This window comes from Mustela nivalis (assembly GCF_964662115.1).
Source record: "Mustela nivalis genome assembly, chromosome: 9".
In the NCBI taxonomy this organism is placed as follows: Eukaryota; Metazoa; Chordata; class Mammalia; order Carnivora; family Mustelidae; genus Mustela; species Mustela nivalis.
Window position 1 is genome coordinate 45,613,452 of NC_139028.1, and position 19,077 is coordinate 45,632,528.

General features: G+C 37.3%; 1 protein-coding gene across 10 annotated transcripts in view; it reads right to left on the reverse strand.

Annotated features, from left to right (window-relative positions):
- DEUP1 (deuterosome assembly protein 1) overlaps window positions 1-19,077 on the reverse strand; it is an 82,442-nt gene that overhangs the window by 19,756 nt on the left and 43,609 nt on the right. For 4 of the 10 annotated variants that reach the window (XM_082682677.1, XM_082682680.1, XM_082682675.1 and 1 more), the window contains 5 exons: window positions 15,909-16,014; window positions 11,124-11,321; window positions 9,069-9,155; window positions 7,341-7,361; window positions 701-724 (listed from right to left, as the gene is read on the reverse strand). In XM_082682677.1, coding sequence (XP_082538803.1) covers window positions 701-724; window positions 7,341-7,361; window positions 9,069-9,155; window positions 11,124-11,321; window positions 15,909-16,014 — 436 coding nt within the window. The remainder of the gene's footprint in view (window positions 1-700; window positions 725-7,340; window positions 7,362-9,068; window positions 9,156-11,123; window positions 11,322-15,908; window positions 16,015-19,077) is intronic. The other 6 variants (XM_082682684.1, XM_082682681.1, XM_082682678.1 and 3 more) reach the window with 2 other exon arrangements.

The following is a 19,077-nucleotide window of genomic DNA, read 5'->3' on the forward strand; positions in this document are numbered from 1 at the left end:
TAAGTTCATGTATATTCAACAATACTAGGCTAACAAAATATTTCTACAGAAGGACCAGCTTTAATCATGTTTTATGGTTAGTATATTAATTTTTAATATGTAAATGGATGGATTAGATACTTATGAGGATACTAATTTTTTAGGCTAATTTTATTTAGCAAACTTTATGGATAGTGAAGGACAAATCAGTTAAAAATTACCATAAATTCCAAGTTCTGATAAAATCTGATTTTATGATACCTGTCTTAAATGAAGGAAAATTTACTAAATATACTTCTGGGTCTACAGAAATATGGAATCACAAAAAACTAGAATGATAAACTTGATTTTTCATTAGCTACCCAGCAGGAGAATAAAGGTCAACCCCTCACACTTTTTTCTATGTAACTGTTCTTGCACAAATGCAAGGAAAACATCTTTTCCAGAGCTACTTCTGCGCTATTTTAAGTATCTCATGAGACCTGAGGAGAACTGACATACCAGGTAGTTAGTCCCGTCAGTGGACTCTGCAGATGAGAAAAAGAGCTGCCATAGCCCCACGCATGCAGCAGGTAATAACTGAGAACAGGACTGACTCTTACCCCTACTGCAGGGGGAAGGCCTTTTTTAAACTTTCTTTTCCTAATTGTGAATAAGCAGGGTGCTTCACAGTTAGTCAAGCAGATAATTGCAAAGTTCTAGTGATTTTGGAGGGACCTACCTTAATATCAGTAATTTCACTTGTCTAGAAAGGAAAAACAAACAATTACTGTTTGAATACTATCCAAATACCACATATTTTAGAAAACCTAAAAATAAGGATGTAAATATTTTGTTTCTTATTGCCTGAGGTAAAATTTCAGTGCCCATTCTTTAATTCCATGCTTATTTATCCATTCCAGTTATTTCAGAAAGAATTAACTATCTCATTATGGGATTTTAACACATAACAGGAGTTTTCTGTAATGTGAAATCTTTCAACTAATGATTGCTGGGTAAGTGACATAATAGATTGCAAACTCTTAAAGAACAAAAAATTATGTTTATTTTATTTTATTTTTTTTTTAATTCAATAGACACTCCAGATCTTTCTCTTTGGGGAGTGGCTTGACTATTTCAATTATCAAAGTCAATTTCAAATCTTCATATCCAAAAAAAGAGAGAGCAATTATAAAGTCATCTTTCTGTGTAAATTACAATCCTACATAAAGTGTATGTGATTAAGTACTATTTTAATAAGGCATCACACTGAGGGCAATTCATCAGTGGCATTCCATTTTATGATAGTCATTTAAACAATCTTTAAACAAATATGTACCATGTATACATATGTGCAGTATATATATGTGCTAAGTGCTACAGAGGTGACCAAGTATGAAAAGTGACCTTGTCTTCATGGAAAATACAATAAAACTGAGTAGATGAAATTAACATGCATTTAAAAAGTGACTCATATAAATTATAATTGCATATTAAATTATGTTGCACCATGTATGAACTCAAATGTTTTCTGAATCAATGAATGGCAAGAACTATTGGACTAAGATCATGTAGGAGGTGGGATAAAACAAGGCTCTGGCAATCTCTTTAATGATGTGAGCAAAAATTTCCATGCAAACTTATTCGTTGCCTCTTACACTACTGGTGAGAGCCACAAATTCACAAGTATTCATCGAGCCCTACCCTATACCAAACCCTATATGAGGAAGTATAAAATATAGTCCACTTCTTCCCTCAAGGAGTCTATGACTGATGGGACAAGACACACATACACCACACAATTAAAATATAAAAGAAGACAATTCAAAACTTGATGTTAAATTGTTATAACTGCTAAATAAATTCCAAGAAAGAAGAAGTAATTGGAGTCTAGAGTAATTAAGATGATTTCATGGAGGAGATACAATTTAATCTAGGTCCGAAGGGACTGACAGGATTTAGTAAAGTAGAACTACATCTTTGCTTTGGTAAAGTAAAGGAAAGCATTAAGGTGGAGGGTATATAATGGATTCATTCATTCATTCTCTCACTCATTCACTCATTGCTTTGTTCATTCACTCATCTAACGAAATATTTTCTCGTTGCCTCCTGTATTCAGGCACTGAACTAGGTGCTTGGGTACAACAGTGAATGAACTAGGACCATAACTGCCCTCAATGAGCCTACTGGTAAGGAGATGGTAGCTGACAAGAAATAGGCAATTTTACCATTGTGCTATGATAGATGTTAAGTAAAAGATGTTATGATACTTTCAAAGATGGACACTTAACAGAGCAAAGGAAAATCAAAGAAGATTTTGTATAACAAGTAAAATTTTGTTGAGTCACCTGACACATTAATAGGGCATGGCTATGTGAAGTAGGAAAAGGGAATTCTTCGCTAGAAGGAAAGCATGTGTAAAGGTCTGGAAGCAAGAAAGAGCATGAGAAAGGACCATTACATAAGCAGATGAGGCTAAGACAGGCCTAGCTCTAGCAGAGGATTTGTGTAGGTCACTAAGTGGGAGAGCCAGATTAAGGAAGCCACAGAATATGAAGAGTTCTGACTTCCTACTGGGAACTGAGCACATGTTCTTGAAAGGGAAGGTTATGTTAGAAAAGCACATCCGGTATGAGGAATGGAGAGCTTGGAAGTCATTGGGTGATGCAGAGGAAGTAACTTGGAGTGGTTGCTGGATCTATACTGTAAGAGAAAGCATATCACCAGAGGAGCAAGAGCCGACAGCAACACCTGTGGAATGAGAAGGGGTAGGAACAGTAGGGTGAAGAGCCAGTGAACAAAATGGAAGAAAGAGAGAAAATCACAGAATATAATAACAATTAGTATCATGCATTTGGAGTTATTCAAACCAACTTACCACCTACGTGGTAAGTGCTCGATCCCAGGACCCTGAGATCATGACCTGAGAAGAAGGCAGAGGCTTTAACACACCGAGCCACCCAGGTGTCTCCCAAGAACAAATATTATTCTAAACAGTAGCACTCTAAAACAATTTCATGTGAAATCAGAAAAACTTAAAGAAAAACTTAAAGATTTCACTCCTTTTTCTATGAAATGAGATCGTCATACTTTCAGCATATACTTGTAATAAGGCTACAGGCACTGATATGGGTAAAGCATCCCGCAAATTATAAGGAATGTATGTGACAAGCACCCAACGAATGAGTAACAGCTCCTTGTTATCACACAGTTCTCCCAGGTTCCCTGACTCTTCCTCATCTCTGCCCTTTGCACATTCTGTTCTCTCACCAGGACTCTTTCCCACCAATCCATCTGACTGACTGCTCCCCAGATGCCCTTTAGTGCTCCCAAAACAGGGTTAGGTAATCCCTGTCAGGGTCCCTGAATTCTGAGCTTTCCCATCACTCTCTAGTTCAATTATCCAGGTAACTGTCTATATCTGATAATATATGGTTTCCTACTAATATTAAGTTTCATGAATTCAAGGATCTTTTCTGACTTATTCACAATACTCCCATACCACCAGATACAGACTAGGCATTCAATAAATATTTACAGAAAGAAAGAAAGAAAGAAAGAAAGAAAGAAAGAAAGAAAGAAAGAAAGAAAGAAAGAAAGAAAGACATTCTGTGGTGATTGAGGCATATGATAGATAGAGAACAAAATAGAGGGACCAGAAATAAACCCACATGGTATGGTCAAGTAATCTTTAGTAAAAGCACTAAGAACACACAGTGGGGAAAGTATAGTCTCTTCAATAAATGTTGGGAAGACTAGATATTCACAAGCAAAAGAATGATACTGACCTCTATATTCTATCACTCACAAAAAAAAATTAACTTGAAATGGAATGAAGATATAAATATCAGACTTGAAGTTAAAACTAGAAGAAAGCAGAGGGGCAACAAATACCTGATGTTGGTTCTGGCAATGATTTGTTGTATATGACACCAAAAATACAGGCAACAAAAGCAAAGAGACAAGTGGGACTACTTCAAACTAAAAAACTTCTTGCACAACAAGGAAACAATCAAGAGAGTGAAAAGGCAACCTATGGGACAGGAGAAAATATTTTTTTTTAGAAATTGTTTTGAAAGTATTGAGAATATTGTCACATAGAATCCAGGAATATGTCAAAATTGTTAGAACAGGATTGTTTGGGGTTGAAGGGTTGAATTTTGTCCCTCCACAAAAAAAAAAAAAAAAAGCATGTTGAAGTCCTAATTCCTAGTACCTCAGGATGTGGCCTTATTTGGGAAAAGGATCTTTACATAGCAATTAAGTGAAAGCGAGGTCACTAGGGTGGGCCGTAATGTAATATGACAGGTAGTCTACAAAAAGGGAAAATTTGGACAGAGATGGACACGCATGGAGGGAAGATGATATGGAGAAACAGACAAAGGCTGTGTGAAGGGAAATACAAGGAAGATGCCTTGTGAGGACAGAGGACAGAATGGTGTATCTATAAGCCAAGGATTGCCAAAGCTCACTGGAAAATCACTAGAAGCTATCGAGAAGTGAGGAAGAACCATCCTCTACAGGTTTTAGGAGTGTGGCCCTGTTGACACCTTGATTTGGGGCTTCTATTTCCAGGACTGTATGACAAGAAGTTTCTATTGTTCTAAGTTATCTGATTTGTGGTACTTTGTTATGGTAGCCCTAGCAAATGAACACAATGACCAAGGTTTATTCTAAAAATTCAAAGATGGTCATATCAGGAAATCAGTCTATTATATACAACAACAAACCAACAGACAAAATCCAGATGATGTCATAAATGCTGAAAAGGTGTTTGGTAAAAGCCAGGAGCAAATTTTAAAAACTCTGAGTAAAACTAGGAATAAAAAGAGTTAAGACCATAACCTAAGAACAAATATTATTCTTTTTTTTATTATTATTTTATTTGACAGACAGAGATCACAAGTAGGCAGAGAGGCAGGTGGCGGGGGGTAGGCTCCCTGCTGAGCAGAGAGTCCGATGCAGGGCTCGATCCCAGGACCCTGAGATCATGACCTGAGCAGAAGGCAGAGGCTTTAACCCACTGAGCCACCCAGGTGCCTCCCAAGAACAAATATTATTCTAAACAGTAGCATTCTAAAACAATTTCATGTGAAATCAGAAATTAGTTTGTCAGCAATCACTATCATTATTTCATATTCTCTTGGTTTTAGCAAATGCAGTATGACAAAAAAATAACTGATATGAACAGTAAAGAAAAAGAGTTGAAATTACTATTTTTGTTAAAATGATTGTATATCTCAAAAAAACCCTAGAAAACTTCCCACTAGAATTAAAAGACAATTTGACTTTTTTGCTACATTAGCAATAAGTTCTTAAAGGAAAAAAGAAAAATATTCTACTTAGAAGAGTGGCAAGAATTATATAACACCTGAGCATAAATTTTAAAAGGAAGGCACAGAACCTATACAAAGAAAATTGTAAGCTCTTATTGAAGAGCATAAACTGAGATATGAAGAAATGGAAACCCATGTCATATTCTTGAATGAGAAAACTTACTATCATATAAATGTCAATTCTTTTTTTTAAGATTTTATTTATTTGTCAGAGAGAGAGAGACAAACAGACAGACAGACAGTGAGCACAAGCAGGGGAAGCAGTAGGCAAAGGGAGAAGCAGGCTTCCCACTGAGTAAGGAGCCTGATGCAGGACCCTGGGATCATGAACTGAGCCAAAGGCAACCACTTAACTGAATGAGCCACCCAGGTGTCCCAAAAGTGTTAATTCTTTCAAAGTTATATGTATATTTATTTTTATTCCAAATAAAACCCAACAGGAAATTATCTAGAGAAACTGGATAAATTGAACTTAACTTTCCTATAAAAATTTAAATTGGGTTCTTGTTTTATATCATATGCAAAATTATAATCCATATGAATTAAAGACTTAGATGAAAAATGTAAAAGTCATTGAAAATACTCTAAAAAATAGTGTATACTGTCTAGAAGTTGGAAAAACCTTGTTATTCCAGGATGGATATGCAGAAGGTATAAACAAAAAGATACATGTGTCTGATGGATAAAAGTTTTTTTTTTTTAAAGGTTTTATTTATTTATTTGACAGAGAGAGAGGAGAGAGAGAGCACAAGCAGGGCGAATGGCAGGCAGAGGCAAAGGGAGAGACAGGTACCCCACTGAGCAGGTAGCCTGATGTGAGGCTCGATCCCAGGACCCTGAGATCATGGGTTGAAGGCAGCTGAAGGCTGAAGGCAGATGCTTAAACAACTGAGCCACCCTGATGCCCCGACAAATAAAAGTTTAAAACTTTTCATATGGTAAAAAGATATAAATAAGTTATATACAATAAATTTAGGAAAACGCTATTATAAACTGACAAGAAAAAGACATTCCAACAGAAAAATGAGCAAAAAATATAATTCATAGTACAATGCCAATTAATATACAAAAATATACTCCCTATATCCAGGGTAAGAGAAATTAAAGTACTACTGAGAAATCACTTTACATCCATCAGACTGACAAAAATTTAAAAGAGCAGTAACACCTCTCACTGCTGAGGAGGAAAGAAAAAGGTGCATGCACACAGAGATGGGAGAAATAGGATTTGACAAAAAATGTTTTAAAATTAAAACATACAGGGCACCTGGGTGGTGCAGTCGGTTCAGCAGCCAATTCTTGGTTTTGGCTCAGGCATGATCTCAGGGTCGTGGGATCAAGGCTTACAACGGGCTCCATACTCAGCATGGAGTCTGCTTCAGATTCTCTCTCCCTCTGCCCCTCCTGCCTACCGGCTTTCTCTTTTTCCTCTAAAAAATGCATATAAAGCAACAATTCCATTCTTTTTTTTTGTAAGAAAAGGAGAGAGAGGGTTGGGAGAACAAAGGGAAAAGGAAAGAGAGAATCTTAAGTAGGCTCCGTGCCCAGTGCAGAGCCCAGGGCTCTATCTCAGGACCCTGAGATCAGGACGTGAGCTGAAATCACGTTGAATGTGTAACTGACTCATCCAGGCGCCCCCAGTAATTCCAGTCTTAGGAAGCTCTTCCAAGATATATGTATGAGGATGTTTTACATAGTATTGTTTATTTGTGCAAAAATCCAATAAGAGTTGAATTAATTTTAAATGGATTGATTCTGAAAAATGGTTGAATAAATTTTGATATATTCACATCATGGGATATTACTAAGCCATTATGCAAAATGAAATAGATCTAAACCAGTTGATGCATAAGAATTTGCAAAGCATATTGCTGAGCGAACAAAAACAAGACAGAAAAGTGTGCAAAATGTAATCCAACTTTTAAAAAAAGTTAAAACCCCCAAGTAGGTATAGGATTACATACCTATATGTACACACACACACACACACACACACACACACACACACGAATTCATAGACAGAAAAAAGTACAAAATGATACATACCAAATGGTTCACCTGTGTTACCTGATGGATGGGCGTATGAGGCGGGTGAAGAAACAGAGCAAAGGAGAAGGGGAGAAGCGAGAACAAAGAGACTGCATGAAAATCACTAGCGTGTAAGTTGTAGTTCAATTTATTAAAAATTATATGTATACTACATGAGTATATATTAATTAAGAAATGAGGGGAAAATGATGCTTTCTTCCTGTCTTATAGAGATGTCCATAAAATACAGTTAAAAGCAGTTTAGAATAATGTACTTATTACACACTTATTTCTGGAGAGGGACACTCAGCTCATCCCTTCTATATGTGTGCAGGAGCAAGAGAAAGTTATAGAATGCTACACACTGGTTTGCTAGCACTGTTTCTCGCTGCAGTCGGACCTGGGACTGGGGATAGCAAGAGGATAACCAGCTTCTTCTTTACATATCTTTATGTGCTTTCTTTCTTGGGAAAAAAAAAAAATCAACGAAGAAAGCCAAATGCCTATACAAGTCAGTACGAAGCAGGCTCAGTGTGGGTTGTGATGACGCAGAATTCACACTGAAAAGCATTTAGTTTGAAATAAAAAGAAAAATAACACAAAAAACATTTTGTGAGAGGGGGGGAAAAAAGATACTCATGGGGGCAGGACCTGATTTAAATTTTTGTGTGTCAAGCGTTTAGAAATAAGATTCCAAAATGTCATGCGGATTTTATGGAACAGATAGGGAAACATATATACTTTCCTTTTTATTCATCTGTCCTCCAATCACAGAATCTGTCACCAGGGCCAAAGAAGGCAGAATGCTTGCAGAATGCTTCTAACTCTCTGATGCTAAACGCTTACCATCATGGGAAGGAGTACCTACTCTCCCAGGAGTACAGTATCAGGGAGAAGTCCTGCTCCACCTTCCTCCCGTCATAGCCAAGGAAATCGAACCTGCCGGCCACGCTCATCTTTGATCCTTTCCATTCTCTCAATGACAGGAAAATTATTTCAGGATTTTCTCTCAGAGCAAATACATGCTAAACAAGTAACGGTGGTATTTCCTTAGTTCACTAAGTGCAAGTTCTCCTATTTACATCTAAAAACAAACCGTCAACAGATATACTAAACAAAAATGAAAGACACCCGGAGCCTGTTTAGGCAGCCCTTTGTTAATTGATAGAGCAACTGCTTCAAACCACAAGGTCAGTCCTCGGTCATTCATTTGTTCATCCTTCCTTTTACTGAATCAACATTCAATGAGCACTTACTATACCCCTGACATTGCGAGGTGCTGGGGTGACAAACATGAATAAAACATGGTCTCTGCTTACCATTCAGTTGGGAACAGACAGGCTACCAAACAAGTGAGATGAAAATACAGATCAAGTGTGGATGGACCAGTTCACTCTGACTGGGTTTTCAGGGGCGGCTTCATCAAGGCTAAGCCTGACACATGAGTCAGGCCATGTTGGATGGAGGATTTTAGAGATAATGGCAGGAGCAAAAGCAAGCGAGAAGCATGTTGGAGGAAAGCATCAGAATTTAGCCCAATCCAAGAAAAGAACACAGGAGAAAACTTGAAATTCGAATGTTCTAGCCCGAGGATAAAAGTAAGTTCAATCCAAGTGCCAGATAATTTGCAGCCCAACCCCTGTGTGCCTGACACATAGGAGGTGCTCAGTAAATAAGGTCTGGGTAAATCCTGACCGACTGTGTAATCTCTCGGTTTGATTCACTGAATGATTTCAGAGTTTTTACCATGTACCGTCCAGGATCTAAATCGCCCATCATTCCTTTCAGGTGTGTGTTTTCCGTTCGGACAGCTTTATATCTCATATCTGAGACCTGAAAACAGATTGATAGGTAAAAGTGAGTGCAAAATATATAATAGAAGCTCCACAATAGTATTAGAATTAATTTTATTAACCTAAATGTTTTCTGAGTGTAGTGAAGACAAACACTGATTAGGCATGATCATCCCAAATCAGTATTTGCATTCCGTTTTCATTTTGGCAGCCTTCACTTAACCCTCCTTGCCTGATCAGTGCTAAATTAAAAACATATACTGACAATAATGACTCATTTACTTTTTTCTTTCCAATTCCAAAATTCCATTTCTCACTTCTATTTTCTACTGTATGAAAATTAGCACCAGAAAAATCACAACTTAAAAAACATGGAATTCTTCACTACGTAATTAAGTTTTACAATATGCAAACATGATTTTTATGTTTAATTTTGTTCTTTCTAATATTTCTACCCTTTTTTGGTGGGGGGGGGTGACTACTTCATTTTGTCTAATTTATTTCTTCTTCCCTGATTTCTTCTACTTGACAGCACTTAGACATAGTATCTGCTCTTTTATTCAATAGGTTTCATTTCTATATAAAACTCTCCCCTTTAAATAATTTACTGTCGTAGATTACAAAATATGTTCTCCCTAAAAAAAAAAAAAACTAAGAACATAGAAAAGTATAAAGAATAAAATGAGAATCACCCATAATCCAGCTACCAGATCACTGCTAACAGTTTTCAATATCTTTTCCTGTACAGGTACAACTAATGCTATTATCCCATCTACACTATGTTTCTGTGTACTATACAAATTAATCACAGTTTAAGATTTATCATTGGATAAGAGCCAACTCTCGTTTTTATAATACACAGGATTTAAATAGCCATCTTATTGGTGAAGTGACCCTCAAATGCCTAGAAAGTTACTGAATGGTACTTTCAAACCCTCTCGATTTGGGGTTAAAAAACAACAACAACAGATAAACCCTAGCTTTAACTAACAAGTCACCAATTTGATCATGAGTATGAGATTGAGGGCATTTCGAAAGAAACAGAAGGAAGGGAGGGAGGGTAGACTTTGAAGTTATTTGCAGTATTTTAACAGTAGAATGGTATAATTGCTGATTTTTTTTTTTAACCATGGACCGTGCTGTGCATTGAGTCAATGTTCAGTAAATATGGACTAATTTTCATGTTTCAACATCCTTTTTTAAAATCCCAAGATATGGGGTACCTGGGTAGCTCAGTCAGTTAAGTGTCTGCCTTCAGCTAAGGTCATGATCCTGGAGTCCTGGGATCAAGCCCCACATTGGGCTTTCTGCTCAGCGGGGAGCCTGCTTCTCCCTCTGCCCCTTACCCTGCTTTCATGCTCTAATAAAGAAAATCTTAAAAAAAAAAAAAAAAAAAAAAAACCCCAAAGTAAATACATAAGATGGGGGTGAGAAGTATCCACAAAAACCTGGAATAGAGACTTTTTTTTTTTAAGATTTTATTTATTTATTTGAGAGAGAGACAGTGAAAGAGAACATGAGAGGGGAGAAAATCAGAGGGAGAAGCAGACTCTCCAAGGAGCTGGGAGCCCGATGTGGGACTCGATCCCAGGACCCTGGGATCATGACCTGAGCCAAAGGCAGTCGCTTAACCAACTGAGCCATCCAGGCGCCCGACTTTTTTTTTTTTTAAAGACAAAAATATTAATGGAACTACAGGACACAGATTCAGGAAGAAATCTTTGACTGGAGCGCTCTGTGGGAGGTGATCAAAATATGTGTCATAAGGAAATGTTAGGATGAGATTCAGTGCAATTATCTTCTGTCGTCACTTTAGCCCTGGATCTGTTTTGATGACACTTTGCGATATTTTGCAAAGGTTTCAGGGGGCTCCACCAAGCATTTCCATGATGCTAGTCTCAGACACAATACCGAGAAACACAGTGTTTTGTTCTTCCTCGAGGAAAACCAGGGTCTCCACTGGGCAAGACAGTGACCCAGCCGAGGGCTGTCCTGCCCGCTTGCGTACCTGTTGTTTTGCTAACATTTTTTCTTTGATTTCTAACTCCATTTTTAACTGTCTTTCCAGAAGGGCAGCTTTCTTCATGATAGTTGCTATAGTGATCTCCTTCTGATGAAGCTCCTCGGTTAGGTCAGAGATTTCGTTCCTCATTCTTTCCTGCTCAGAGCCATGGTCCTCTTCCTCCTGATAGAGTTGCCTTCTTATCTGCAGTAGAGACATTGTGGCAAATATTAACATGTCTTTTTCTTTATCAAGCAACTTAAGGCTTTTGTTAGCCATGTTCAGCCTTTCCGTCCTGTCTTAAACCTTTGGCAAGCCCCACTTTACCCTCCTTTTCCGATCAATGCTGAATTAAAGAGATACTTACAATAAATGACTCATTTACTTTTTTTCCTTTCAAGTTCAAAATTCTGTTGTTCACTTCTAGTTTCTATTGTATGCCAGTCATCACTTACTACCAATGCTACTTTGATAACTACTTTGACAGGAAGTCAAAGAAAATAAAGAAAATATTATCAAGCACTTACCTCCAAGCATAACTGAGGTCTAATTAGAATACAAAACCTGCACATAATTATTGTATACAATTTGGTGAGTTTGGACATACACTCATGTTACTATCATCACAATCAATACAATAATCATACCCATTACCTCCGGAAGTTTCCCTGTGTTCCTTTTTGCTTTAGACCCTCTTAAAAATTTAAGTGCATAATTCCTTGCTGTCAACTATAGATACTGTTCTAGAACTTAACTTTATACCCATCAAATGACCACTGAGGAATGCTTGGTAGAAGAGACTTGGACCCACTATGCAGAGGCAGATGGATCAACCATGTTTTTCGGGAGAAAAATTTGGCTTAGAATGATTAAGTGACTTGTTCAAGGTCCCAAAGCTATTAACCAACAGAGCTGGGACTAGAACCTAGGACTCTGAGCTTTAAATTCAGTGCCTTTTTGACTAAATTATGTGTACCTTGTATGTCTAAACACTATGTTTTTCAGAATCACATTATAATAAATTTCAAACTTAATGTGTCTATGAAAATGCATCACCTCCTCCCCTTAAGCAGGTGGAGTCTCGTTCTCAACTATAGTTAGGCCTTCCCTGTCAGCAACCTCCGGACCACCCGGAGCTCCTCCCCACCCTTGTCCTACCACATGCAGACAGGCAGCAAGTTCTGTTCCTCACACTTCACCTCTAAACTGCTCCTCTGCTCTCCATTTCTACTACTACTGTCTTGGTCCAGCCTCTTACCACCTTTCTAGAAATCATTCACTGTCTCTCATTCTTGAGATTTGGAGATAAAGTACATAGTCACCAATCTCATGAAAATCATAGTCCCTTGTGGGAAAAAATCAATAGTTACAACACAGAGTAGCAATCCACATCAGCAGTATGAAGTAGAGGGATGCTTAACCCAGTCTGGGGATATCAGGATGGGCTTCCCGGAGGAGGGGACATCAGACAAATACTGAAGGACGAATGGAAGCCAGATGGAAGGCAGGGATGGAGAAGTGCCCCAGGCAAAGAGTGCAGGGAAGACAGGCAGGGGTCGGGGTTTGTGGAGAAACCCATGCCCAGTGAAGCAAAAGGAGCCTGGGGTGGTGACGACTCGATGTGTTGTGAGAAATAAGGCTGGAGAGCTTAACGGAGCCCATCCACAAAGATTTATATGATTTTCTCCAGGGCACTTAATTCTAAAATTGATTTTTTTTTCATTTCATCTTTAAAGGTTTTAGGATCTATCTGTAAAAGAATAAGGGCACTCTCACTCTCTCTCTCTCTTTTTAAACATAGCCAGAATATCAATATCTTAAAAATATTAGCAATTCCTCAATATAATCAAATATCCAGGAAGTATTCAAATTTAAAAATGTGTCAGGACTGTAATGAATGTTTTTTGCTTATTCGAATTGTGATCTAAATATGAGGACTGGCTCATATCTTTATAAAGCCCCTTGTTTTGTGTTTGTGTGTGTTCTAGTCTATATACATCATTTCATTTAATTCCTGCAACAGTTCTCTAGTTTATGGAATGAGAAGTTAAGTACGTAACCTTTCTAAGTCATATTCCTGCTGACAGGAAGTCTGATTCTAAGACCTTACCCCCCCGTGCTATGTAACCCCTGGGAGCCGAACCCTGAAAGGTTGTTCACACAGTGGAAAAGCTAGCATGGGATGACCTAATGTGGAAAGGATGCAAGTCCAGAAGGAAAACCTGATCTGTCCTCAGCTCTACACCACCAACCCCTCATGTGGGATTCTATGTTTATTATTAACAATCTTAGAATTTCAGAGTTGGGGGTGTGCATTGGAGGCTCACTCAGTTAAGCATCTGACTCTTGATTTTGCTCAGGTCATGATCTCAGGGTCGTGAGATTGAGCCTCACGTTGGGCTCTGCACTGGGTGTGAAGCCTGCTTAAATTCTCTCCCTCCCTCTACCTCTACCCCTTAAAAGAAAAAAAGAAAAAGAATTTCAGATTTGGATATGACCTTAGGAGTCTCACAGTCCGAGCCCAACCCCATCACCGAAAGATGGAGAGGGAAAAAAAGACTCCCAAGGCAGGGAATGGACTGGGCCTAAGTTATCCAGCTCCTAAGAGCAGGAGAGAAGAGTACAGATATCCTCACCCTGAGGACAGTGTGAAACATCTCCTTTCATTTCCAATCTTCTCTCTCCAGTTTTTTTTTTTTTCTTTACAATTTATTTGATGAAACCACAGGGTTCTTTGTGTGGTTTGTCCCAGTTTGGATTTTGCTAATGGCATCCCTGTTGTGTAGTTAACATGTTTTCTCAAAATGGAACTTTCAGAATACAAAAAAAAAAAAAAAAATGAATATACTATTAGGAAAAAGGAGTAAACTGTTTTTATTATTTTCAGAGCATTCAGATATTAAAACAACATGCTCTGCTGCAAAGCTTCCCTCTAAATGAGATTAATTTACCGAGCTCTAAATGACTTTTGGCTTTATTAAAAATGTCAATTTTATCACGAAGTACATGACAAAAATAGTTCTACACTGAAAAAAGAGAAAGAAAGCAAGCACTTGCAGGATTCATAATACGTGGCTCTTGTTGCTTTTATTACAAGAGAATGAAAATGCTCTCCACAAACACTTCCTGGGAGCTCTAGCTATTTATACACAATTCATTTGTTACCTTTCTTGCATGGCAGTGCATTATCTAGAGGTCTCCAAGAGCCTATGAAGATAATTTGTGCCTTGCCTTCTCTCCTTCCATACTGAAACTGTGCAATGTCAGTAGATTCCTATTATTCAAAGTGTTACTGAGTCTATGGGTTAAGAATAGTGTTACTCTACTTTAGGTGGCTTTAATCAACCTTTGTATCATAATGCCTTCGCTGGGGATACCAGCAAAGATGTAGTTTTTTAAAGTTATATGTTTAAATAGCAGTGAAACCAGTTTCATAGGATTATGTGAAAAATAAAAGGAAAATGATCTTTAGTTTATAACACCTCTTCTACACTTAATAGCTACGTGATGGTCAACTCTGTGGGAGAGAGAATTTGTCTTTTGCATCACTGTAGTTCCTACAGAAACAAGCAGAATAGCCATAGTCCTACTCAATGCTCAATAAATGTATTTTGAATTTATACAAATGGCAACTGAATTTATGAGCCTACACAATTATGGGAGACCTTCACATTGATATTAATTCACTTGTTTTCCAAATATTTATTTCACTTTTCTATTTCAGGTGCTGTCCTGGGCTAGATGATGATTTGAATCCATGCCCAGGTTTTCCCTACTTTTAACAATTGTTTAGATCATATAACATTGACTATTTAGGTGTGGTTCAAACCTAAAGACTAAAGACATGGGTAGTAGCCATGATAAGCTCATGGAAAGGAAGCCTCTACTGGATTCTGTTAGAGGGCAAAGAGAATATACTTTTTGTAGAGAGCTGAGAACCACAAGGTCTTTGACGACCGAGCTCAGGCCTTAATCATCCCTGTATTGCTTGTTATTGGCAGATTACTTGGCATGGCTTAGGTGCTCAGTGACAAACGTGGGTGTAACCAATAACAATGGCAGCCTCCACTCACTCAGCACCTCCTCTGAGCTAGGCAGGCCTTGTTCCAAGCACTTTACATGCATTTATAAAATGGATTTTAACTTAAGGGGAGGGTATGGGCTCTGGAGTCAGATTGCCTGGATCTGAATCTGACCTCTGCTGCCAATGGCTGTGTAATATTGGGGCAAATTACCCAATTTCTCTGTGCCTTAGTGTCCTCAAATGTACAAAAAGATGATGTTATACTACTTTATAAACTGTTGTGAGGAATCAATGAGCTGAGATTTGCTAGGCCCTCAGAGCCCCTCCTGGTGCATGGGGACTGCTATTTAAGTAGCAGAATTATTAGTAGCCCCTTTAAGCCGCATCACAGTTGTAGCAGGCAGGTACTACACATTCCATCTTCATCCTAGAAATGGGCAACTTGCCCAGGCAACTTCCCCGAGCTTATGTACCTACTCGATGGTGGGAGGCCTGAGTCTGGGCTCTCATACTTCTTGCAATAAGCTACTTGTCATGGAGCCCAGTGTCACAGTCTCCCAGTGGCACAGTGAGGACTTAAGGTTTGTGTTTTTTGTAGCATCATGCAGAAGAATGTCGGAATTAGCAGCCTGGTAGCTTATTGTCTTAGGGAAAAATATAGAAGGAAAAAGAAGGGAATGAGAAGGAAGGTTCCCCCCCACCCCTCCCATTTTGTGTTCAAGGACTTCAGATCAGCCTGGAAGAATGAAACCCATTTTTTCCCATACCTTGTTCAATTCTTTTTCATGATTTGGTTGATCTAGGTTCACTGAAAACAGCTCTTTCCTCTTCCTTTCTGATTCTTTAGTAGAAGGTGAATAAGATGATTCAAGTCTACAAATTGAACAATGCGAATAAAAATTAAACTTAACTTGGTAAACTGTCATGGTTATATTGTCAATTTAGACTGTTGTAGGTTGTAGAGATAGATTATTAGTTTATTGGAAAAATTTCTAGTTCCAGATTGCAAATTCTAATACATTCAGATCCCATAAGTATTTATATATTTAACTGAGTGCAAATGGTTTGAGTGAAAAAAAAAAGGTAGCAATTAATATGGAATTTCAATTATGCCTTGAAAATTGACAGAATACCGAGTTTGCATTTGTAGATAAGATTTTTATATAAGGAGACTATTTCCTATAATAAAATAGCTTGGGAGCCCCTTTAAAAAAAGGAAACACATCTAACTAGCTTGTACATCATGGAAAGGAACTATGCCAAGAGAAGTCTGAGGGGAGCAGCTACTCCATAAAAGTGACCCAAAATAACTAAATCTGACAGTCTACCCAGATAAAGCACAAATACATCTGTTCTTTGGCTGCTTAATTTATAAAAGGAATTGCCAGCGCATAGGGATACCAGAGAGGAAACGCAGAAACTAGTATAAAAAGTATAATTTCTATAGGAGGTTTGGAGAAGTACAACTGGGTTCACTTCTAAATAAGGGAAGTTGGTAAATGAAAAGAAAAATCATTGAAACAGAAAATAAAAATAGCCAGGGAAGGACAGTAGCATGCTTTCTATTGTTTGAGTAATCTCTTCAAGTCTGGTGTTTTGAGGAATGTACCCACCTGTAAGGGAGTACAAGTTCAGATTTCCAAAGAACTTTTTAAAAGGCTCCATATATCACAAACTTAAACCACACAAACAGAATCTGAGCAATGACAGAGAAATACCTGATGTAAATACTCAAAAGAAAGAGATATTTTAAAAGGCATAGGTTTGTAGTGATATCCCTGAGGTACTTGTATCTAGACCGTATTGCCTTTCTTCTGATTATCAAATATATGTGTTAACTGTAGAAAACAGAGGATATCAGAGTATATGCTGCTATTATATCATCAGGGAAAAAGAATTATTGGCATTTTTGTGTATATTATCATCTTTCTTCTATGCATGTGGTTATAAATGTATAAATGTTTCCCATACAATTAGAAAGTTCTGCACACATTATTTTTCAGTCCCCTTTTGTTTCCTACTCAGTAATATATTGTGAGCATTTTATCCAATATTCTCTTCCAACATTATTTCAGAATCAGTCTTAAATTTTTCTTATTTGCTATTATTTGAAAGGGGTGAAAAATGACATTTCCTATTTTTCAATTCTTCCAAAGCAATTTCAAGAAATGGAATGCTGAATGAATTGGGGGGGAAAAAAACACCCTCATGGTGGTCTTGTAAATTTCACTGAGCAACTGGAACAAACACTGAAGGTCAATGTGGACAAGTTCAAAGAAGAAAACAGTAATCATGCTAATATAAAATGCTAATAATCATAGTATGTGAAGGAATTATCATTTGTTAGGTAAGAGTGTTGGAATTATTTTTAATAATTCTCAGAACATATCACAACACGGTGCTTCTGTAGCTAAAGATAAAGGAAAATCTAACAAAATCATAGCATTATTGAGAAAGATTCTGAAAATGAGTAAAAAGCATTACTATGCTACTTGTATAAAACTACTGTGTGTCTACACCCAGGAGGCTGGGCTGCCTTGTGTTTATACCACTGGAAAGAAAAATAGAGTCCAAAGGAAAGAAACCGAAACAATAGAAAGGCTAGAATCACCTTCATAAAAGAACAAACCAAAAGCATGAGAAACTTTCAATGGGAAAGATGAAGGTTAAGAAGACTAGGCCCAAAGTCTGAAATACAATGGAAGCTGTGAAAAGATAAGTATCTATCTTTCCATCACATCTCAGAATAATACTAGAACTGAGGAATACCCTCCAAACAACAAAGCTGAAGTTTGGAGGCCAAAATAAATACCACTTTAAGCAGAGAATGGAATTAGGCATAACAAAAGAATTGTATTGGCCAAATATGTGAATAACTGCAAGATTTTAGATGATATCATACCTTGAAGGAAAGCGGACCAGGTCTGGAGTTCAGCACTGGCCTTGTGGGACAGCACCACAGAAAGTACCTACAGTGCTCTTCCATAAAACCACAGCTACACAGAGGGTGAAAGGTTTGCTCTTCTGGGAAATTTCTTACGTATTTAGGCATATACATCCTTTGTACAAAGACATTTCTCATCAACTCACCACACTGGAACAGTGCCTTGTGTGCTATATTTTCCCAGTAGATTTATTAATGATCAGTGATGAAATCTATAGCTTGCATATACAGTATTCTCTAGCGCTGACTGGCTAATAGGCATTCTACTGTCTTTGGTGAGATACACAATAGGTCATTTTTTAGGAAGTTAATTTGCCATTTGTTGTAAGTGTAGAGCTCAAAAAAAATTCAAGCAAGTCCCGCAACTTTAAACAAAGAATCATTGCCTTTAAAATCAGGTAATCATCTTTCAGCAAAATATCCCTTACCATTTGATTATCAGTTTTTAAAATCCTATCATTAGCCTTCAGATCTGAGAAGGATTCAAGTTCCAGTGAGAATTAGAACATTAGTGAGTGGTTCGAACAGTCAGACTTTCTACTCACAAGTATAAATATTTCATTATCCTTAGCAGTCCCATTTCCTTTGTGGTTCTGGAATATACAATATCTGTCTGATTTTAAAAGAGGAAAAAAATCTGCTCTAACAAAACCCCCTTAATGGAACTGACAAAGTAGTGAGTATGGAGACCAAAAGAAATACATTTACAAGTGAAAAAGTTAGTAACAGGTTTATAGGCAATCAAAATAAAAACATTTAAAAATATGGAATGAATCTTATTTATCAATATATGCAATTAAATATAAGCTTAATACTACTTTCTTTACAGTATCCTGAAAAATAAAAGTTCTAAGAAAATGTCCAACTCACTGTGCGACATAAGTATCCATAAATAAGAATATGATATAATTTTCTAGCTAAGTAAATATATTCATTTTGAAGATGAAATAATCATGGATTTAATTTTTAATACCAAATATTATTCAATAATT